The 23,262-nt window shown below is 55.8% G+C and overlaps 1 protein-coding gene across 5 annotated transcripts in view; it reads right to left on the bottom strand.

Moving 5' to 3' along the window:
* Positions 1-23,262, bottom strand: part of GRAMD4 (GRAM domain containing 4) — an 88,699-nt gene that overhangs the window by 31,563 nt on the left and 33,874 nt on the right. For all 5 annotated transcript variants that reach the window (XM_023221713.2, XM_023221712.3, XM_023221710.3 and 2 more), the window contains 2 exons: positions 21,021-21,231; positions 11,008-11,128 (listed from right to left, as the gene is read on the bottom strand). In XM_023221713.2, coding sequence (XP_023077481.1) covers positions 11,008-11,128; positions 21,021-21,182 — 283 coding nt within the window. In that variant the 5' untranslated portion in view covers positions 21,183-21,231. The remainder of the gene's footprint in view (positions 1-11,007; positions 11,129-21,020; positions 21,232-23,262) is intronic.

Below are 23,262 nucleotides of genomic sequence, written 5' to 3'. Positions count from 1 at the left end.
TCTACCCATCTACCTATCCACTCACCCACGGCCATCCATCCATCCATATATACATACACGCAGATGTGGGCTGAGCATCCAATAGCTGCCAGGCTCTGGGCTCAAGCCTTTGGAAGTCACAGATAAGGCAGCAGCTACCTTTACTCCCTCCCACATGAGTCTAGGTGGTAGATGAATGTGACAAATAAGGGTCTCCTTACAGAGCTGGGACACTAGGACACACCAGGTGCTGCACCAGTACTCTCCATGTGCCACTAGAGAGCCTGTCTCTGCTATGCAGCCTCATCTACAGATGAGGTGCAGAGGATGGGAAGGCTTGCTGGCCTGGGGAGTGTCTCACCCACTGCACACAGGACCTCGGCTGTGAGGCCAGGGAGCTGGATGTGTTCATCAGGGCAGGATGTAGTTGACTAGAGAGGTCACAGAGGTGGGCAGTGGTTCCTGAATTAACACTTCCCATGGAATTCAACACAGGCATCATCCAAAACACCTGTCAGATGACGATGCTGAACCCAGGACCTGCGGCCATCACAAAACACACAGGCAGGCGTGTTCAGGCTCCCTCTATGACTTCACCCCAGCCCCTGGGGGCAGCAGGGAGGAGGCCCCCCGCTGGCAGGATCAGGGGTTTCTCCTCTGAGGTGTGAGCTCCAGGGACGGGGCCGGGAACTCAGTGTGGCGAGGTCAGCTCACCCCGTACTCAAAGATCTGTCCTGGGCAATGAAGGATCCCAGGGCCGAACATCCACAATGTGTAATTAAAGAACAGGCGAGTGTTCATGGGGCAATGCAGGTGATGGAGAAACACGGATTGGGGGCCAATTTCATTTTTTCCTAGGGAAATTCCATATAATACAGACACGCCGCTGTCTCAGTGCCACCTGTCTTCATCTTCTGCCTGTCTGCTCCCTTCTGTAGGTCTGGGTCAGCCGCTCAGAGTCATCACTTGTGAAACACGTCACTCTAGGGCAGAACCAGACCAACCCGGTGTCTGGCCCTGGAAGTCTGATACAGTGTGACTGTGTCCCCACCCAAATCTCATCTGGAATTCCCACATGTTGTGGGAGGGACCCGGTGGGAGGTAATTAAAACACGGGGGCAGGTCTCTCCTGTGCTGTTCTTGTGATCGTGAAGGAGTCTCATGAGATCTGACGGTTTTATAAGGAGGAGTTTCCCTGCACAAGCTCTCTCTTTGCCTGCTGCCATCCATGTAAGATGTGACTTGCTCCTCCTTGCCTTTCACCATGATTGTGAGGCTTCCCCAGCCATGTGGAACTGTAAGTCCATTAAACCTCTTTTGTTTGTAAAGTGCCCAGTCTCAGGTATATCTTTATCAGCAGTGTGAAAACAGACTAATACAGAGTTTATCTTTTCACCACCGGAGAAACTGTAAAAGCGGAGTTTAAAAGGCCTGAGTCAAGAACCACACCCACAGGCCCAGGTCTGAAGAGGCAAGTCCAGAGACTTCGAGTCAACCCCACACCTAAGCCTGTCTCCATCTGGCCTCAAAAGGACACCCTCACCAGCAGGCAGCTGGCAGCTCCCCAGACCCCTCTGCTTCCAGAAGACTTCAATGGTAAGGAAGGTTTTCCTCACTCTGAATCACCCAGGACAGCCACCTAGAAACTTCCCTTCCCCTCCAGGACCCCTCCATTAAAGCTATGCATTCAGAGGAAGCCCTGCAGGCCTCAGGAAGCAGATGGCTGGCCCCTCCTGCCAGCTTCTTTGAGAAGACCTCCCATGGCCTAAGGGCCGGACACTCTGATCCCTGTATGTGACAGCAGGAAAGGGAGCTTCCAGGAGCATCAGGGGCTCAGGAGGGAAAGGCACCTTCTCTCCAAGTCACACTCTTGGGGAACCACTGCCACTGCCTGTCTGAGTGCATCTGCATGTCTGGCACTATGAGGGTACCCATGCCCAGAGATGGGGCGTGGTAGCCTAGGGGAGCACCCTCCAGCTCAGCCAGGAGGCATCTGCAGCCCTCCCCAGCAACACAGGAAGAATAAAGGCAGTCACAAGGGCTCCCCTACACAGTCTAGCAACCGGGAAGCCTCCAGGAAGAGAAGCTCCCTGGCCCCAAGGGTCCTCAGAAGCACTTCCCCTCCAAAATCCAAATTCTGCATCACATTGCCCTTGGGTAGAGGCTGTGTGTGCACCTTACAACCCTGGGGAATCTCACCTCCCAGAGCCTGCACGCGGCAGGTGACAAGTGACCAACAGATGCACACGCGTGCACGGCAACCGCGCTCACGCGTGCACGGCAACCGCGCTCAAAAAGCACTAGCAACCGAAATGCATTTGGGGCTACATAAAAATGCATGATGCTTTTAATTTATTTATGTGCTTCTTTAACAAATTTAGGCTCCTGCCTTCAGCCACGAGCCAAAATCCATTTCAACTGCACAGTCTTCATCCTGTGTCATTTTCTTGAAGGAAAATGTACTCTTCAGGATTTAATCATCAGTGAAAACTGCGGCATACTTGGGCCATTTCCTCTCCTCTGTGAAGAATAATACTCTGCTTTCTGAGAGAAGGTACTATAGATAATGGAGTGGAATTTTAACACTGACCACTTAGCTGTTTTACAGGTCGGGGAGCTGAGGCCCCAAACGGGTAAATGTTCACAGTCACCTGCAAACCAGGGCCTGAGTCAAGAATTAGAATTGGGTCCTGGCCGGGCGCGGTGGCTCAAGCCTGTAATCCCAGCACTTTGGGAGGCCGAGACGGGCGGATCACGAGGTCAGGAGATCGAGACCATCCTGGCTAACATGGTGAAACCCCGTCTCTACTAAAAAATACAAAAAACTAGCCGGGCGTGGTGGCGGGTGCCTGTAGTCCCAGCTACTTGGGAGGCTGAGGCAGGAGAATGGCGTAAACCCGGGAGGCGGAGCTTGCAGTAAGCTGAGATCTGGCTACTGCACTCCAGCCTGGGCGACAGAGCCAGACTCCGTCTCAAAAAAAATAAAATAAAAAATAAAAATAGAATTGGGTCCTGACTCCTAACACAGCCCTCCACGCCAGCACTCCCTCCTGCAGGTCAGGAGAGGCAGGGATGGCCACAGCAGCACACAGATGTTGGCTTAGTGACAACCAGAATACGCCTGTGGGTCCCCGGATTACATAACGTCCTTTCTTACATTTTATATCCTTCTGGGGACTAAGATGGGTATGAGAACGGGACAGGGCACAGGTTCTGCTGGGCAAACTCCAACTAATCTGCAATTAATCCCTCCATTCACCAAGCTCCCACTATACCCAAGACATCATGCTTGGGGTATAAAAACAAGCTCATCCCATATCCTCCAGGTGCAGACAGCCTGCTAAGAACTACCTGTAACTACTAACATCCTATATTCCTGGAGACAGTACAACTGTCCATCAACAGGGAATAAGCAAGGCCAGGAACAGTGGCTCAGACTTGTAATAAACTTTGAGAGGATGAGGCGGATGGATGGCTTGAGTTCAGGAGTTCAAGATCAGCCTGGGCAACATGGTGAAGCCCCGTCTCCACACACATACACACAAAAGCCAGGGGCGGTGGCATGTGCCTATAGTCCTTGCTACTATAGTAGTTGTCCTTGCTACTCAGGAGGCTGAGGTGGGAGGATTGCTTGAGCCTGGGAGGACGAGGCTGCAGTGAGCCAGGATCGTGCTACTGCACTCCAGCCTGAGTGACAGAATGAGTCTGTTTCAAAAACAAAACAAAGTAAAAAAAAAACAAAAAAAAAAGGGAACAAGTAGACAAGTGGATGAAGCCACGATACAGTCACACTGTGAACATAAATGTAACCCGGAACAGGGACAGGTGTAACCCAGAGCAGGGCAAGTGTAACATGGGACAGGTGTAACCCAGAAAAGGGATGTATGTAACCCAGGACAGGGACAGGTGTGACCCAGAGACAGGTGTAACCCGGGATAGGGACAGGTGTAACATGGGACAGGTGTAACCCAGAAAAGGGATGGGTATAACATGGAACAGGGACAGGTGTAACACGGAATAGGGACAGGTGTGACTGGGGACAGGGACAGGTGTAACTGGGGACAGGGGCAGGTGTAACATGGAACAAGGGCAGGTGTAACCTGGAACAGGGGCAGCTGTAACACGGTACAGTGACAGGTGTAACACGGAACAGGGACAAGTGTAACCCGGAACAGGGACAGGTGTAACACGGAACAGGAACAGGTGTAACCTGGAACAGGGGCAGGTCCAGAACAGGGACAGATGTAACATGGAACAGGGACAGTTGTAGCACGGAACAGGGGCAGGTGTAACCTGGAACAGGGATTATCTCTGTGTACCATTTTGGAGTGACCTACAGGATATAATGTGAGTGTGCAGAAAGTATGAACACCCTAACATTTATCTAAGCAGGAAGGTAAGAATCAATATAGATGCTCATGCTTATAAAAAATTTCAGTTGGAAGAATACAGTGTAAAATTAGAAGGAAACTGGTTATCTACAGGGGAAGAAAGGAAATGGGGGCGGGGTGCAAGAAGAGAAACTCGACTTCTCTGAATATACCTTGACTTTGGAACCATGGAAACGATTTTAGATAGCTGTACGAATAAATTTAATTTAAAAAAGAATTCTCTACATCATGCATCATGGGACAAAATGGCATCATGTACCCGCCGATGTGACATAAGGACACACCATCATGTCTGTGGCACCCGGACACAATCGCATGACCTGAGTCTCTTCATGGGGAAACAGGGCCGACCCAAATTGAGGACAGCCTGCAAAATAACTGACCTGTGCTCTTCAAAAACGTCAATATCGGGAAACAAAGAAAGAACTGCTCCAGGTGAAAGGAGACAAAAGAGGCATGAAACTATCGCAACTCAGAACTGTCTTTTGCTACAAAGGACATTACTAGACAATAGTGAGGTAGGAATAAGATCTCAGACCAGATAATAGCATTGTATCAGTGTTAATTTCATGATTTTGATAACTGTCCTGTAGTTAGATAAGAGAATATCCTTGCTTTTTGGAAACACAACAAAAGTTTTTAGCACTCAGGGTTACTGTGTCTGCAACCGACCACCAAGCAGCTCAGAAAAAAAGAATACATGGATGGATAAATAGATGGATGGATGGATGGATAAATGGATAAACGGATGGATGGACAGATGGACAGACAGATGGATGGATGGATGGATGGACGGACGGACGGACAGACAGGCGATGGATAAATGGATGGATGTATGGATGCATGGGTGGATGGATGGATCCAGGAATGGATGGATGGATGGATGGATGGATGGATAAATGGATAAATGGATGGATGGATAGATGGATGGATGGATGGATGGATGGATGGATGGATGGATGGATGGACAGATGGACGGACGGACGGACGGATGGATGGATGGATGCATGGATGGATGGATAGATGGATCCACGGATGGATAAATGGATGGATGGATGGATGGATGGATGGATAAATGGATGGATAAATGGATAAATGGATGGATGGATGGATGGATGGATGGATGGACAGATGGACAGATGGACGGATGGACGGATGGATGGATGGAAGCATGGATGGACAGATGGATGGATGGATGGATAGATGGATCCACGGATGGATAAATGGATGGATGGATGGATGGATAAATGGATGGATAAATGAATAAATTTATGGATGGACGGATGGATAGAAGGATAGACGGATGGATGGATGGACACATGGATGCGTGGATGGATGGATGCATGGATGGATGGATGGATGGATCTATGAATGGATAAATAGATGGATGGATGGATAGATAGATAAGAGAGGTAGACAGACAAATGTGGTAAAATATTAACCTTTGGGGAATAACTAGATGAAAAATATACAAGAATTCTTTGTATTATTTTTGTAACTTTCCTGTAAGTCTGAAATCATGTCAAAATTTAAAAGAAAAAAAAGCCATCTCTAGAAATCTGAGGTGAAAAGAAACAAATGCACTCAACTCTGTACTGACTTGATTACACAGCCACAAAGGAAGGAAAAAGTCTTGCCAGTGACTGTTGAACACCACAACCTGTACCTTTCTAGTGGAACATGTCCTAAGGACAAAAGAACTAGTAACAAATACAGACTGCATTGAGTAATCCTGTGATATTTTATTTTGAGATTGCATTCTCAAGGGATCAAACAAACAAGTAATGCTGATGATATTCACTGAGAACCAAGATTTCAGCAAAAGAAAGATATAATAAAAGTCCGATGAGGTTAAACTTAGGGAGTTCTGGATGTGAATTCCCATAGAATTATCTGTATGAACTCCTGAGGCCCATGCCCTGTCCACTCAGAAGGTCCAGACAACAGGTCACCAATGGCCATCAATGCCCCAGGATCCCCATGGAGCGTGTCAATGTCCGCTGCCACCAAAAGGAACCAGGGCTTTATTTCAGAAATGGTCAATTCCAGGACTGGTGATGAGCCTGGGATATCTGGTCACACCAAAAAGCAAGGAATCTCTCAGAGACAACTGGGTTGCGTCAAAAGGACTCTCAGAAGCCAACTGAAAGAGGCCCAGAGGCAGAACCATTTGAGCATCAATCAGATACGAACCAGAATTATCAAAACATGCCAAATATGTTTACATTCACTGTCCCATGAGAATCCCAAAAACCCCAGGAGAGCCCAACACCCTCACTGGTGGCTGTTCTCAGAAGAGAATGCAACTCATTATTCTGAAAACTGGAAAACGAGGGGGGACTCCAACCATGCACTCCGCCCCCCGTCTATGAACTACTCCTCGGCGGAGCCAAACGGCAGACAAAGGGAAGTTTGTTTTCAGAAATGTGTCAGCTAACAAATGGAAAGGGAATGGCGGAAGTAGAAAATGACCCTTCTGCAACCTCTAATGAAATGATGGCTCTGAGCAATCATCATCAAAGCTGTGACACTGAACAGAGACTGCCTCATGGAAGCACACAGCACCACCAACAGAGGGATCGTCCCCGGAGGGTCACCCAACCCCGTCGCGACCGGAAAGCACAGAGTATGGACCAAGTTAGGCCACCTTCAGCAGAGTCCACAGCAGAGACTGTCCAGCAGGTGACCTGGTCTACCGAGGACAAAAAGTGTGATGCGAGAACCTGCAGGGTCAAGACTGGAGAGAGACACCACCAAGCACAACACACCAACCTCATCTGACTCTTCATCCAGAGAGAGCTGCAAAGCAATCTGAGACCTCATCAGGGAAATTTATTTATTTACTTCCTTCCTTCCTTATTTATTTATTTATTTAGAGATGGGGTCAGATGCAGTGGCTCACACCTGTAATTCTGACACTTTGGAAGGCCGAGGCAGGTAGATCACCTGAGGTCAACAGCTCAAGACCAGCCCGGCCAACATGGTGAAACCCCGTCTCCATTAAAAATACAAAAATTACCCAGGCATGGTGGCGGGCACCTGTAATCCCAGCTACTCAGGAGGCTGAGGCCAGAGAATCGCCTGAACCTGGCAGGCAGAGGTTACAGTGAGCCGAGATCGCACCACTGCACTCCGGACTGAGTGACAGTGAGACTCCACCTCTAAATAAATAAATAAATAATAAAATAAAATAAAATAAAAATATTAAGAGATGGGGTCTCACTCTGTCATCCAGGCTGGAGTGCAACGGCTCATTCCCTATCAGGGAAATTTGAGCCTAAGTTGGACAGCTGATGGTATTAACGAAAAGCTGTTTGCTTTTTTCAGTTGTGATATTAGACTTGTGGCTTTTGTTTTTACAACACATTGAGCTACCTACTGAAATATTTACAGCTGAAATGAGAGGATGCTGGCTGGGATTTGCTCCAAAACATCAGCGGGAGGGGGAGGGGGAGCGCGTAGGGGGCAGGGAGAGGGCGTGTCAGGGAAGCTGCCTGGTCTGGAATCTTGCTGCGGCTAATGGTGGGTTTCAACCAGGGAGGCCCATGACACTCTGCTCCACTTCTGGATACATTTGAAATTTTCCGTAATTAAAAAAGAATCCCTGTGCTCACCACCCCACAGGCTGTCAGAGGTGAACCCAACACTTTTACTTCATGAGCTACCAAGGGCTAAAAGGAGATGCTCCTTTGGCAAACGCTGAGGACACAGTCACAAGTGCTGGTCCACAGACGCCAGCAGCTCTGTTCATGACCAGGTGGCCTCATTTCCTCTGGGATCTGCTTGTCCCCGGAGAGGTAGCCCTGTGGGTTCTGCTGTCTCCATTTTGCAACTTTGTATCAACAAAGTCTCAAAGTGGATATGCCTGGACAGGCGTCCCTCCATCCCTCCACCCCACATGCCAGCTCGCCCCTTCTCCTGGAGCTTCCCGGGCCCCAGCACAGGGTCCCTGTTGATGCTCACAGATCCTTCCCCTGCGCCAAGAGCACCTGCTCCCTGAAAGTGAAACGTCGACCCCCTGCCCCGTGACTGAAAAACCACCAATATTCAACCCCTTTGACTCACACAAAGGCAGTTCACCAGGTTCAGCGGACAAGACAGCCTCTGGGGCTTGACGACTTAACTAGGGTCTGCCGAACGATGCTCTCTGGGCCACACAGCACACCCTCCACGCACAGGCCCCGCTGGACAGTCAACCAAGGGCCAGTCCCCTGCTGCCACCACCCAGGGAGAGCCCGGCTTCTCCATTCTCAGAGTTCCATCAACTCCAGCAGAGCCACCACTGCAAACCCGCGAGGCTGCAGGCGGCAGGTCGCCAGGATGGCCATCGGGAGGACCGAACCCTGTCAGCAGCCCACGGGGCCCAGCCCCTCTGCCCAGGCTGGCTCTATGCAACCTAAGACTCGTGGGTAGACTGAGTCACTCCACGGCACAGCCACAACCTGTCACCAGAGCTGTCCTCAGAACGACCAATGTCCAGTCCTCAGGGGCCTGAAAAAGCTGTCAGAGTACAGATGGACATACACATGCGCACACACACGGTTAATACTGCCGCACACGGGCATGCACACGCACACACGGTTAATACTGCCGCACACGGGCATGCACACTCACAACACGGTTAATACTGCCACACACGGGCATGCACACTCACAACACGGTTAATACTGCCGCACACGGGCACACACACTCACAACACGGTTAATACTGCCACACACAGGCACACACACTCACAACACGGTTAACCATAACTGTACACAGGCATGCGCGCGCGCACACACAGGGTTAACCACCGCTGCACATGCGCACACAGACACAGGGTTTACTGCTGCACACGCACACACAGGGTTAACTACCACAGCACATGCACACACAAGGTTAACCACTGCCACACACGCGCGCACACACACAGGGTTAAATACCGCCGCACATGCACACACAGGGTTAACTACTGCTGCACACGCACACACAGGGTTAACCACTGCCACACGCGCACACACACACAGGGTTAAATACCGCCGCACATGCACACACAGGGTTAACTACTGCTGCACACGCACACACAGGGTTAACCACTGCCACACGCGCACACACACACAGGGTTAAATACAGCCACACGCGCACACACAGGGTTAACTACTGCTGCACACGCGCGCACACACACAGGGTTAATCACCGCCGCACATGGGCACACACGGGGTTAACTACCACTGCACACGCGCGCAGAGGGTTAACTACCACTGCACACGTGCACACACAGGGTTAACCACTGCCACACACGTGCATGCACGCACAGGGTTAACCACCACTGCACACACGCACATGCACGCACACATAGGGTTAACTACCACTGTCTATATACACACGGTTAACTACTACCATGGCTAACTACTCATACACACACATACGCAAAGTTAACCACCGCTGTACATAGAGACACACATACACACACACACTCATGCACACACCGTTAACCATGGCCACGCAAACACGAGCACACAGAGCTCGTTCCGCCGTCTAAGCACACACACGGTCCAGTGCCATACACACAGAGACTCACTATCAAGCTCTGGCCTGTTGCCAGGTGAACCCACAAGGCCATGTGGACCGACCTTGACATGACAGCACTGGTAACCACGGACGGGGCACCCAGATGACAGCCCTTCTGGCAAAGGCACCGACTGTCTGGTCCAGAGCATGGAAGAGACCCCAGCTGGGCACGACACCCAGACAGGAGTGACCTACCCACTCGGGTCCTAAGCCCCTGCCTGTCACAATTGGGGGCTCCATGTGGTTTACAAGTGACCAGCTCTGGACACACAGGAGCATAATAACAAGAATTCCACCATAGTGTCAGCCGTGAAAACCACACACAGCAGGGTCGCTGGCAGGAACTTTGGGACTCATCTGCCTGGCGCTGTCTTACTGGTAAGTGGCCCCTTACTAGTGAGATGTCACCTCACGGCAGGGTGACTTCAGTGAATCCTCTGTGCCTCAGTGTCCACATCTGGACAACAGGGAGGACACAGGTGGGGAGAGAGGCTCAAGAGCGATACACCAAGTGGGGCCCAGCCTGTCAGCCCCTCCTATAAGAATCTCTGCCGTTCTCACTGCTGCAGAGCCCAAAGCCCAGCAAGCCGGGCACGCCTGGCCAAGGCCAGGGGACACGAGAGCCCACTGCCCACCTCCCTCCTGGACACACAAACCAACCAGAACAAACGCAAGATTTCAGAGTCCATCCAAAAGCACTGAAAAAGTCTGAGCTACCCATTGGGAATGCAAGGGGCCAGTTCACTGAAATCATTACAGTTTTCTCAGAACATTTCACTCCTCTTCCCCTGAGACTCTCCTTTACCCCACGGGGGAAAGGCCCCCATGCCCCCAGCCCCTGCAGAGCAACCTTGAGCGCCAGCTTAGCAGGGCCGCAAGGGAGGCTCAAACGCAGGGGCAGAGGCTGTGCCGGGACCACCCAGCCCAAAGAGCCACGCCGGAGCCACCGCTGCCCGGGGTTCGCGTCCAGCAGTGGAGCCGGCACGGGTCTTCGTCAGACCCAGCTCCTGGGCAAGACAACATCCCTCATCTCAGCCACCCCTGCCCCAGCTTGTCCCATCCCCTCCAAGCGCTTTCTGGTACTCACGTAAGAAGTGTTTTTCCAATAAGGCAATTTCCAGGTGACCTTTGATCTCATTCAGTCGATCAAACTCTGTCCGGTTAAAGTCCTGGACTCCTGTGGCCATGATGAGGGTCCCTGGACCAGCCTAGAAGAAAAACACCGAAAGCTCAGAGGGGCCACCTGTGGCACCCTGGGTCTGCACCACTCGGTTCCCCCAGAGGTGCCTGGGGCCCCAGGATGGCAGCAGTGGCATGGGAAAGGGACCAGCAGCTGCAGTCTCTGGACATGGGGACGACAAAACAGTCAGATGGGGCGATGGAGCCCCCAGCATAAGACCCGTGTCTGTCCACCCATCCTACCTGCTGGGGGCAGGGATAGCTCAGACAATGTGGATGTCCTCAGAGGCCCTGTAAGCCTGACTTTAAGAAACATCTTAAAAATGGAAACTGGAGGAGTGGGGCTTCGTCTCTTGATGGTTGTGATTCTGATCTCCTAGGGCTGCAGACAGAAGAAAACCCTGGAACTGTGCTGGCCCCGTGTGTCTGGCTGGCCATGCCAGAGCCAGGCCCTCACATCTGAGTGGAGGCTGGGGGTGCCTCCAAGAGCCACACTGAATAGATCGGACAGACTGGCCCCCGGGCAGAAGGGTCTGCTGGAACCAAGGTGAGCAAACTCCAAAGAGCGGCCTCGTCAACCTGTCTGCTCCACGAAAACTCCAGCTCACAGCCCCAGCGAGCCACAGCAAACTCCAAACAGCAGCCTTGTCGTCCTGTCTGCTCCACGAAAACCCCAGCTCACAGCCCTAGTGAGCCAGGACGGGCTCGAGTTACAGGCCACTGCTGCCAGATGCCTGGAGCCCAGGGGCTGGGCACAGGCGGTTGCTCCACATCCTGCTGATGGGACAGAAAGCAGGGACCACGCCCGGCACAGCCAGGCCTGCCTGGGCCCCACACTGGATGCCACACAGTCACCCTCCATGTTGCATCCTGCCAAGGACCCGGTGAGGGACAGCACACGAGTGACAAGGGTCCGATTTCTCCACCTGGGTCCCCAGACCTCCTCCTCCAGAGCCAGGTAATGGATGTGTGGCTTTGACGGGGCCGCCCGGAGCAGCACTGCAATGGCTCCTTACACACGTATCACCCATGCTGTGGCCATAGCCCAGGAAGAAGGTGCTGGCTTCAGACACCAGCAGCTTCTGGGCGGGGCACTCTGGTTGTGGCTGCCCTGTGCTGGATGCCCGACCTCCCACACTTTCAGCTACTCGGCTGCTGGGCAAGAGTTCCCAGGTGGTGAGCGGAGGCAGGGTGATTTCATCTGTCCTGCCCGCTGGAGGGACCCTGTGGGTGCTGCTTGGGGTCTATCCCAGCACTGACAGATGAGGAACATGGGACGCCTATTCTGGGAGGCCAGTGGAGCCCAGGTGCTGGGAGCTGGGATCCCCCAAGCACCCGTCCAGGAGAGAAACTCTAAAAGAGTCCCGAGGAGGTCACACAACCCCACCTGTGCTCCAGCTGACGCAGCAGCGGACATGGGTCTGGGGCTCCAAGCTGACCCGGGAAGCTCACAACGCAGGTGCCAGCAGACTAGGACCCCAGCTGGGGCCCCAGGACAGACACCGGGGGCTAAACATCCCCATGAAGGTGGCTCTGACATTGGCAGCCTGGAAAAGGTTCACCTCAGTGGGCAGAGGCCTGGGTGCCCCCACACGCAGCCGGGAGGAGGCACACTGCAAAGCCTGCAGCCAGACCCCCTGCACTGCCCTGGACGGTTTCTCTCCAGTCCTCACCTTTCAGACACAGACCCTGGCGTGTTTCAGACACAATGAGAACATGCCTAGGACCTGCTCCAGAGTCATCCAGTGGCTGGGGGCGGGGCCAGGGAGGACACGGCCACCCAGGACAGGAGTGGCCAGGGGTGGTACCAACCATGAAGGGACAAAGGGCCCTTGGGCTCCCAGCCCGCTGCTCTCTAGTTCAAGTGTGTGGGATGTTTTGAATGTTTTCTATTATGATTTCTCTTTTTTTTGGGGGGGTGGGGACGGTGAAGTCTCACTCTATCGCCCAGGCTGGAGTGCAGTGACGTGATCTCGGTTCACTGCAACCTCCACCTCCCAGATTCAAGCGATTCTCCTGCCTCAGCCTCCCAAGTAGCTGGGATTACAGGCGCCTGCCACTATACCCAGTTAATTTTATTTTGTATTTTTAGTAGAGATGGGGTTTCACCATGTTGCCCAGGCTGGTCTTGAACTCCTAGCCTCAGGTGACCCACCTGCCTTGGCCTCCCAAAGTGCTGGGATTTCAGGCGTGGGTCACTGTGCCCAGCCCATTATGAATATTTTTAAAGATCTCAAACACAGAAACTGCGGGCCACGCACTACGTGCTTGCCCCGACCCACTTGCCCCCATGTGCCTCGGGCAGACGGGACCCCTGACCGAGGACCGAGGACCAGGCTGGCACCTGGCGCCTGCCTTTGCCCCTTCTCCTGCCATTCGTCCACCCTCGCTCCTGCACAGCTGGGCACGCCCTCTGCCCCTTCGCTGAGTCTGCCTTTGGCTGGCTTTTAGACATGCACACCTATGGCTTCCTCTCCTCTGTCTTGCCTTCCTTAGGTTTCTTATCGACATAGCTTCCAGAAGTTTCTCGCCATTTTCCTTGCATTTGAGTCAAACCTAGCCACCCTGCCCCCAGCGGTTGCAAGGCAAGGTCAGACACAGGAACGTGCCTGTCGCAAGGAGAAGGAGGTCACAAACTCTGAGCTGAAATGAGACCCAGCAGCCGGGAACCTCTGCAGCCTCGCTCCCCACTGAGGGAACCCCCCACACTCCCCTGCCCTCGGCAGGGCCCACCTTCAAGACACATTTTCCAAATACTCTGCTTCCTCTTTCTGCTGACAATGCCTCCCTGCAGGTGCACAGGACAGGTGTGTGCCTGGGGCCAGCGGGCCTGTTCCCCCTCAACTGTCTGCTGAGAGCATGGGCACCCAAGGGTGAGCCTGGCCAGAGGGTGGCCCAGGAGTAACGTGACCCACGCAGGATGATGGAGGCCTGGCCTGGGAGACCTCAGTGCTTATCATGAATTTTCTAACCAGGAAGGTGGCCTAAACAACCACCAAGGACCCCAGGTCCCAGCCCCACGCTGAGGACAGAAAACACCCCCTGTACAGCCGGGACCCCCGGAGCCCACCCAGCCCGCCTCCTGCCCGCACCCCATGGACACCCTGCTCGGAACCAGGGGTTGCCTTTCCCACAACGGATTCCTCCTGGGATTCTCTCAGGTGATGCTGGAGAGAGAGGACCCCATTCCTCGTGGTGACAAGGCAGGCTGGGGTCCCCAGGAAGCCAGTGGCCTTGGCCTCCTCCACCTGGGGACTCCCGTTGACCGCGGTGGCAAGGACGTCGACCCGTGGAGAAAGCAGAGCCGGCCAGAGCCCCCAGCTGCTGGGCTCCCGGGCCAGGAGCAGCCTTCATCACGCAGCCCCTGAAACAGCCCCACACAGCCAGCCCTTCCCTGGGAGACACGTGAGCAAAGGCTGCCTGGAAGTCAGGGACGAAGACAGGGCGGGCATCCATGTCGCCTCATCCAAGTCCTCACCTTCACTAGATTGGGGCTCCCCAGGGAGGGCAGGACAGGGAGCCATACTTTAAACAGCTCTACTGCCACGGGAAACGTCCCAGCGCCCCAACTCCAAACAGTACCCACCTGGGACAAGGAGGACAGACAATGCTGGCACTGGGGGCAGGGGAGGAAGGCCCACGGGCGGGCAGGGGGATGGAATCAAGAGCAGCTGGGGCCCCTTGGCTTCTGAGGAGCCTGGGCTGTGGCACACTTTCGGGGAGGCCTGGGGAAAACAGTTGGACCATGCCACCCTTTTCTAGCACGTCAGCCCGGGCAGGGCTGCTTCCCGGAGGCTGAGGAGTTGGAGAGGAGCTTGGAGGCTCCCATCTGCCTCTGCCCACTCAGCCCTGCAAATAAGTGTGCTCTTCCCTCCCCATCCCCATCCCCATCCCCACCGGGCGGGGGACTGTGTGGGGCTCCACAACGGGCATGTGGCAAGGGGCCAGAGGCCTGCGTGAAAAAGCTCTGCCCAGTGCAGAGGCGGAAAATTCAGCTCCGCCACGCCCAGCACCCTCCCCAGCAAGCACAGGCAGCGTCGTGCGGGTGACCTGGCTCCATCCACATGCACCAACCCTGTCTCCGACAGCGGCTCCAGGTCCACGAAGGCTGGGCCCCATGGTCTCCACCCAGTCCTGGGATTCCGCAGCCCAGCTGGGAGCCACCTGGACACCAGGGTGGTGAGGACTGGCTCGGTGGGACTCACCAATGGACAAGGAGCCCCCTGTTGGGACACAAGGCCCTCGGGTGCTGCCCTGAAATGCTGGGGTCTGAATCCTTCTGCAAGCCCTGTGGGGCCCTCCAGCTGACCCCTTCTCAGACCTCCGGAGGAGCTACCCTGAGCTGGAGTCAGAGGCCTGGACTCGGAACCCCAAGGGTGCAGGACACCAAGGCTGTGGCGCTGCCACCATAAAACCAGAGTGCCGGGCCCGGCCATTTCTCAATTCTTCGGCTTTTCTAGAACTGTTTTCTCCAACTGTTGCCTCAACTGAAACCTGCAGCCCTCTCAAGATGGGGCATGGGTCTTCTGGGGGCGTCTCCCATCTCCTGCCTCCTGGTCGGGGGTCACCCCAGACGCTGCCCCAGCCCTGAGCGTGCCCACCTCCTCCTCGCCACCTCTCCTTCCAGCCAGCACTGGCCACACAGTCACCCGTCTCTTCCGCCTTTACCTCCCCTTCCCAGCCCAGCCTCGTGGGCCCCCCAGGCCCATCCAGGGCCCCTCCAACCTTCCCTGCCGAAGCAGGTCTGGGTTCTACTCTCAGCCGCTTTGTCCCAGGACACAAACAGCCCACAATGAAAGGAAGCAGGAATGAAGGTGAGCACACCTGGAGGACATGGTGCTCGGTGACAGCAGCCAGAGACGAAAAGACACAGGCTGTGAGGTTCCACCCATCCCCAGTCCCCAGGAGACGTCCCTAGGAGACGAAAGGACACAGGCTGTGAGGTTCCACCCATCCCCCGTCCCCAGGAGACGTCCCCAGGAGAGGAAAGGACACAGGCTGTGAGGTTCCACCCATCCCCAGTCCCCAGGAGACGTCCCCAGGAGACGAAAGGACACAGGCTGTGAGGTTCCACCCATCCCCAGTTCCCAGGAGTCACAATCAGAGACAGGAGGCAGAATGCAGGCTGGCAGACTGCCGGGGTGGGGCAGGGAGGAATTCCCCCCAGGGAGCTGGCGTGTGACACGTCCTGGGCCTCAGTCTGGGATGAGGAGAGGTTCTGGAGGTGGAGGTGGAGGTGGAGGTGGAGGTGGAGGTGGCGATGGCAGCACAACAGAGGGCATGTGCTCCATGCCCCTGAACCACATGCTGACAGTGAAAACGAAAACGGTGCATTCTAAGCTTTGTATTCTACCACAACAAATAAAAAGAATGAAGCCTACATGTGTGCAAAGATGACCAACTTCCTGCATAAAAAAAGCCATGCAACCTACAGAGACTCGGCACTGCCGTCTCGCCCATCAGGGCGGCGGAGAGAAAAGCCTGAAAACACTGCGGAGGCCAGGGTGGGGGCACACGGCCCTCGTGGGGCTATGGAGTGCACACCATGGAGGACAGGATGGGGGCACACGACCCTCGTGGGGTTATGGAGGGCACGCCGCGGAGGCCGGGGTGGGGGCACACAACCCTCATGGAGCTATGGAGGGTACACCGCACAGCTGCCAGGACCACCACACAGGCACACTCGGTCCAGCACTTCCACCAAGGGTATCGCAGCCCACATGGGCACCAGGCTGCCAGGAGTGATGGACGCTAAGAGCCACAAGCACCTGCGATCCCTCAGTGGGGACAGATGAGCTGAAGGGACAATATCCCAGGGCGAAATCCTGAGCTGCTGCCAAGAGTGAGGCTGTTTGGGGTCCCCCATGGAAGAGCTCCTGGAGCACTGGGAGAGGCGGTCAGAGCACCCCAGGCTGCAGGGCGGGCTCCTGTCTGAACCTGCCCCAGGGAAACCCTCAGACCCTACCGGCGGGCACAGAGGATGGCACAGCTGCACGGGAGAATACGGTGGATCCTGGGAAAGGGAAACCTTGGGTCTCCACATGGCCCAGCGAGACCGTGTGGAAACACGTGCACACAAAAGCTCGATCACAGGCGTTCAGCCTTAATCATCACAGTCCAAGAGTGGGAACTGCCCAGGTGCCCACAACAGATCAATGAATAAAGACAACAGGCCGGGCATGGTGGCTCACGCCTGTAATCCCAGCACTTTAGGAGGCCGAGGCGGGTGGATTGCCTGAGCTCAGGAGTTCAAGACCAGCCGGGGCAACATGGCGAAATCCCATCTCTACTAAAATTACAAAACATTAGCCGGATGTGGTGGTGTGTGCCTGTAGTCTCAGCTACTCGGGAGGCTGAGGCACGAGAATCGTTTGAACCTGGGAGGTGGAGGTTGCAGTGAGTGGAGATCACACCACTGCACTCCAGCCTGAGCAACAGAGACTGTCTCAAAAAAAAAGAAAAGAAAAGAAAAAAGAAAAAGAAAATGTGGCCTGACCATATGATGAAACAGGTTCAGCCATAAAAAAAACAGGCGGCACCAACGCACACTGCAGCATGGATGAACCTCGAGTCCCTTATGCAAGCAAAGGAGAGACACCCGAGGCCATGTGTTATATGAGATGTCCCAAAAGGGCAAATCCACAGACAGAAAGAAGGCTGGCGGCTGGCGGGGCTGGGGGCCGAGGGAAATGGGAGTGACTGCTAAAGGAATGGGTCTCTCTCAGGTGCTAAAAACCTTCTAAAACTGTAGTAATTTAGGTCGCACAGCATTGTGAATACACTACTAATAGAAATCCCTGAATCGCACACTTTTAGTGGGTGAAATGTATACCGGGTGGGAACATCTCGATCAAGCTGTTATAAAACCAACCCCCAAGGTCTCTGTGCCTGAGCCCAGATCTCAGGATGTTTCTGGGAGGCTGCATGTCTGAAGGCTGATGAGAGGGGGGCTCGGAAGGAGCAGGGCAACGCTGCACAGCCCCCCACCCGGGGAGCCTCGTGAGCCTGGCCCGGAGCAGCATCTACATGCTACAGGAATCAGGCCTCGCAAAGGAGCCCTGGAACTGGGAGGAGGGTTTAGCGAATCAATATTTCACGGTCATTAATAATTACAGCTCCCTGCAAGCTAACCACAAGCAAGATGCCAGTCACGCACATTTCACTTAGTATCTCACTGAATCCTTAGAGCAGGCCTGGGGGTGGACGAGACTGCCGTCCCCCTTAAAAGCTGAGGACACTGAGGCTCAGGTCCAGGTTAAACAGCTAAGGGGCTCAGCCTGGTCTCTGCGGTCAGTGCCTGACCTCCATTCAGCACGATGTCCCAAGCAGGGCCCTGCTCGCCCACACTGGGAATCTCCTGGGATTCCGGACGTCCGAGTCCCTGCGGTGGTTTCTCCCTGCAGCCCCTCATAGCCTTGAGGAAGGGGGGCCCCAGTCCACAGGCTGACCTTGCCCTGGCTTCTGCAGCATTTGACCCTCCTCGGCGGGCTCCCTCTCAACTCAACATGCCCCCTCAAGCCCCCTTATGCCTCGTGGACCACCACCTGCCCACCAGAGCTGGTCGAGACCACGGCCTGCCTCTCCTGTGACCCCAGCAACTTCACCAGCACCATACCCTCTGCCACCCCCAGGAGTCACATTCTCCAGGCTACTCCCCAGACAATCACCCTGGAACAGCCAGTTCTGACAGTGACCCTCCCCTGCAGGGGCTCCCTGATGCCCCCCAAATCCAGATATTCTGCCCCAGGTGAAGACCCTCACGATCCTGCAGCCCTACCTCCTGCTGATCCAACCAGACCAACACCTGCAACCCTGCACCTGCCCCCTCACTCTAGCCCTCCAGCTCACCTACCGCGGCATGTCCAGGACCACGGCAACCCCAGGGAAAGGCTCTCCCCCGATAACAGCCTTGGCAAGCAAAGCCATCCAAACACGGGACACCAAATCACAGTCCCAGAATAAACACCCACGAGCTCTCCTAATTCCTTACCTCAACAGGCGCCCCAGGGCTGGACCGATGTTCCCCTGATAGCCACAGAAACCAGGCCTGGTCCTGGAGGCACTGCGCCTCCAGAGTCACCTCCTGCGCAAACCTCGCCTTCCACCAACACCAAAGCCCCGGCCTGCCACACAGCACAAGGCCCCGGCACTGGTATCAGAACCTTCCAGCAGCCCAGTCCCACTATGCCAGCAGCTCTATGCAGAGACCACCCCTGGCAGGAGGCCCTTGGCCAGGCTGGTTGTTGGACCATCCCAGGGAGGAGCAGCACCAGGTGCCAGTTCCCATGTTCTTCCATGACAGCAGCTGTGACCTGCACCAAAACGCCATGGGCAGGTACTGCTGGCCTGTGTGGCCCGCCAAGGCCTCATGGCTGGTCAATGGCTGGGGAGGATCCCCAGAGGCCAGGCCCTGGAGACCCTCTGCACCACCCACTCCTCCCATGCCAGCCCCACCCGCCCCTCAGACACCACGCACACACTCAGTCCGTCTCTGACCAGCCTGGGCAGGACACGAATCTGCCTGAGTCTACGCTTGGCCTGGCCAGAGGACAGGGATGAAACCCCAGCCCACACCGGGGGATGAGGACAGGTACTCACAGCGTCCCTCAGGCGGGAGGGCCGCTACCTACACAGCACCTGGAGCAGGAAAGACCGACGGCAGATAGGGAGCTGGGGAAACAGCCCCACTCCGGCCTTTGCGTGGGATCCCTGTCACCCCTCCCTGTTGAGCTTGGAACCGTGTGTGTGGGGAGGGAGATTTTTGTTTCCGAGACACCCACCACTCAGCACAAAGACCACCACCAGAGAACCGTGGCCCACGCCCTCCATGCCAGCCCCAGCCAGAGGCGGATGAGACACAGCTCTCTGGTGAGGGCAGGCCCCTGCCGTTCTGCCACATAACCCGCACAAGGGCAGACACCCCGCCGGGGTCCCGGTCCACTCCCAGGACCAACCACGACCTTTGCCTGGGGACGGCCAATCCCGCAGGCTGGGCGCTCTGTGCTCTGTGGTGACACCCCAGGAAGCCAAGCGGCCCCCTCTGCCTGACTGGGCAGCGTCGAGAGAGCAGCAGCAGCGGTAAATTATTAATTCCTGCTGAGAGCAACGCACAGTCACTGTCCTGCTATAAAGCATTAGCAACGTGAGGAGCCAGGGGAGGCGGCGCTCCCAGGCCATACCGGGAAAGAAGATCTGGCTCAGGGGATGGGAGAGGAAACCAGCCGGACATGGTGGGTGCACACCGGGAGGTGCTAGAGGCCACGCTGGGCCAGAGGAGGGGCTGCAGGGAACCCAGCCCACCATGCTATGGGACCGACGTGCCCCCCACCAAATGCAAGTTTCTGCAAGGCAGGGCCTGATCCTGCCTGGCTCCCGCCTGGCTCCCTACCTGGCTCCCACCCAGGCCCCAGGGCCTAACTGAGGTGTTCCATGGGTATTTGCTGTCCCCCCAGCTGGCCACAGGCCCAGCCCTGACTCCGCGTGGCTGACGAGGGCCCAGCCTGGGCTCAGCCAGCTTTGGGGGCTGGAACGTGCACCTCAGCTTGACCAGAAGACAAGCCAGGCACCAGCAGCTTCCAGACAGTGCACGCCCTGCTCCATCCGCACGTCAACGCTCCCAGGGCCAGGCCGAGGCTTCCGCGTCACACGTGTGTGAGAAACCTGCCACCCACCCAGAAAAGCCAGCGAGGAAAACCAGTCTAGTTGCTGATCAGACCTGGGAACACAGAAGGCTCGGCCTGGCAGCACCCCGGCCCCAAGAGGTCTGCAGGGGTCTGGGGCAGGTGAGATGGAGAGTCAGGCCCAGTCCGTCTCTGACCAGCATGGGCAGGACATGTATCTGCCTGAGTTCAGGCGCGGCCCGGCCACAGAGGACGGGGACGACACCCCAGCCCACACCGGGGGACAAGGACAGGTACTCACAGGGTCCCTCAGCTCCTCGCTGTCCCGGGGCGAGGTCCGCGGCACCTTCAGGGGGATCTCGTCGCTGCATTCGGTGTCCGAGGCATTTGGAGACTCCGCTAGATCGAGGAAGTCATCTCTCTTGTGACCTCTGAACCTGATTTTGTCCAACCTCCTTAGCATGTTCAGCACTGAGCTCCTCTGCTTCACCCTAACATGACGCTCGGGCTCCCTGCAAGAGAGGGGCATGGTCACTCTCCGCTCGCCAACGTCCCTCCCACACACACCTGCAAGCCCCACGACCCAGCTCCCACACGCAGGGCACGACTAGTCCAGCTTTCCAAAGAAAGCCCTCACCCAGAGACCCCCGCCCTGCACCCACCAGGTGGGGTCCTTGGCCACCCCACCCAGCCCAGCCTGGTCAGCACTGAGCTGCGTCCTTGCCTCCCACCAAGTAAGACCTCCGGCTTCCAGCAGGCAGAAGGAAGCCAGGGTTCTCAGCCTGGCTCAGCGGGGCGGTGTGCAGGCACAAGGGAAGAATGCTGTTCTGGAATTGGGAAGGAGGGCCAGCCATGCTGAAAAGTTGCCTCACAAACCATCAAGAACGTGGTTAACGCGACGGCCATACACACCGCCAGGACGGCAGCCAGCACAGCGCCAGGACGGCAGCCACACCTGGAAACCAGCAGATGCGTGTGCTAGGGATGCCTGGGTTGACTCTCTGCTGGACCGAGGGGACTTGGCCTCATGTCCCTCCCGCCTGCTCCACCTGGCCCCAGCTCCCAGGACTCCGCCCACACTGCTCCCTCTGCCTAAAGCATGTTCCTACTCACCATGCAACCAGGTTTGTACTCTGAGACACATTCCGATCGCACCACCTCCCAGAAGCCCTCCCAGAGACAGCAGGCTCAGGCACCCGCAGCCAGCTGTGCCTCCTGTCCCAGCCCCCGTGCCTGCCTCCCACTCCAATCAACACAGAGGCCAGGTCACACTGAGGTGCGAGTCACTGTGTGCTGCATGAGGACCCCTGTAATTCACACACACTGGGTGCCAAAGGGTGGATATGCCATGGGATGTTGCTCCCCAAATCGCTGCCCCAGCTGGCCAGCAACACCAAGGCACCCCCTAAAACCTGGGGGCCAGGATCAGTGGCCCACAGGAGGGGCCAGCTAGGCAGGGAGAGGACGGCACGCAGCTCCACAGCCTGGATGCCTCTCCCAAAACCCCGTCCCCAACTTGTGCAAGATGCCTGGGTCCCCGTGGGAGGAATGCTCTGCGCACGCCTGGGCTGAAAGCCTGTCCTGCCACTGACCAGTTTTCTGAGCTGAAATTTTTGCCTCTGAAAAGGGAACGATACCAGTAAGGCAAAGGTATCCGGGAATTCAAGAAGACAGGGCGACTGGGCCAGGCGCCAGGAGAGAGGGGCAGGGAGTGATCCCTGGCGGGGGTATTTCCCGAACTTCCTGCTTGGGGCGGGCAGCATGGCAGGGAAGCACCGACAGCAGGGTCAGGTCCAGCACCGACGTGCCCGCCCTGCCTCCCAAGCCTCCTCCGCTCTACTTGGCATCACAGCTTGTGGCAAGAAGTCTCACTAACAGTGAGGACCAAAGACGTAGAACGCACCAGAATCTGCTCTGAGCCACAGAGCCGCGGAGGCTCCCAGCATGTGAGGGGAGGGGAAGCACTTCTGGGATGCTTGAGTATCTCTGCTGCAAAACCCACAGGACACAGGCTCTACGGGGAACTGTCCTGTTGCCCAGCGCCCCCTGGAAGCTAGGAGGACCCCAGGAGGGGGCTGTGGGTGACAGGGAGGTAGCAACCGCGGCTCATAGCCTGGGTTGGGGGGGCAAAAGTGAGCCATTTGGAAAAATTTCCAATATAGGGGCTACAAATTGCAGAAGGACTAAAGGTTCAATAAACTTAAAAACACACAAACCAAAAAAAAAGAGAGGCCGGGCGCAGTGGCTCAAGCCTGTAATCCCAGCACTTTGGGAGGCCGAGACGGGTGGATCACGAGGTCAGGAGATCGAGACCATCCTGGCTAACACGGTGAAACCCCGTCTCTACTAAAAATACAAAAAAAAAAAAAAACTAGCCAGGCGAGGTGGCGGTGCCTGTAGTCCCAACTACTCGGGAGGCTGAGGCAGGAGAATGGCGTGAACCCGGGAGGCAGAGCTTGCAGTGAGCTGAGATCCGGCCACTGCACTCCAGCCTGGGTGACAGAGCGAGACTCTGTCTCAAAAAAAAAAAAAAAAAAAAAAAA

This window comes from Piliocolobus tephrosceles, chromosome 19, assembly GCF_002776525.5.
Source record: "Piliocolobus tephrosceles isolate RC106 chromosome 19, ASM277652v3, whole genome shotgun sequence".
Lineage (NCBI taxonomy): Eukaryota > Metazoa > Chordata > Mammalia > Primates > Cercopithecidae > Piliocolobus > Piliocolobus tephrosceles.
This window is presented reverse-complemented; position numbering and strand designations above follow the sequence as displayed.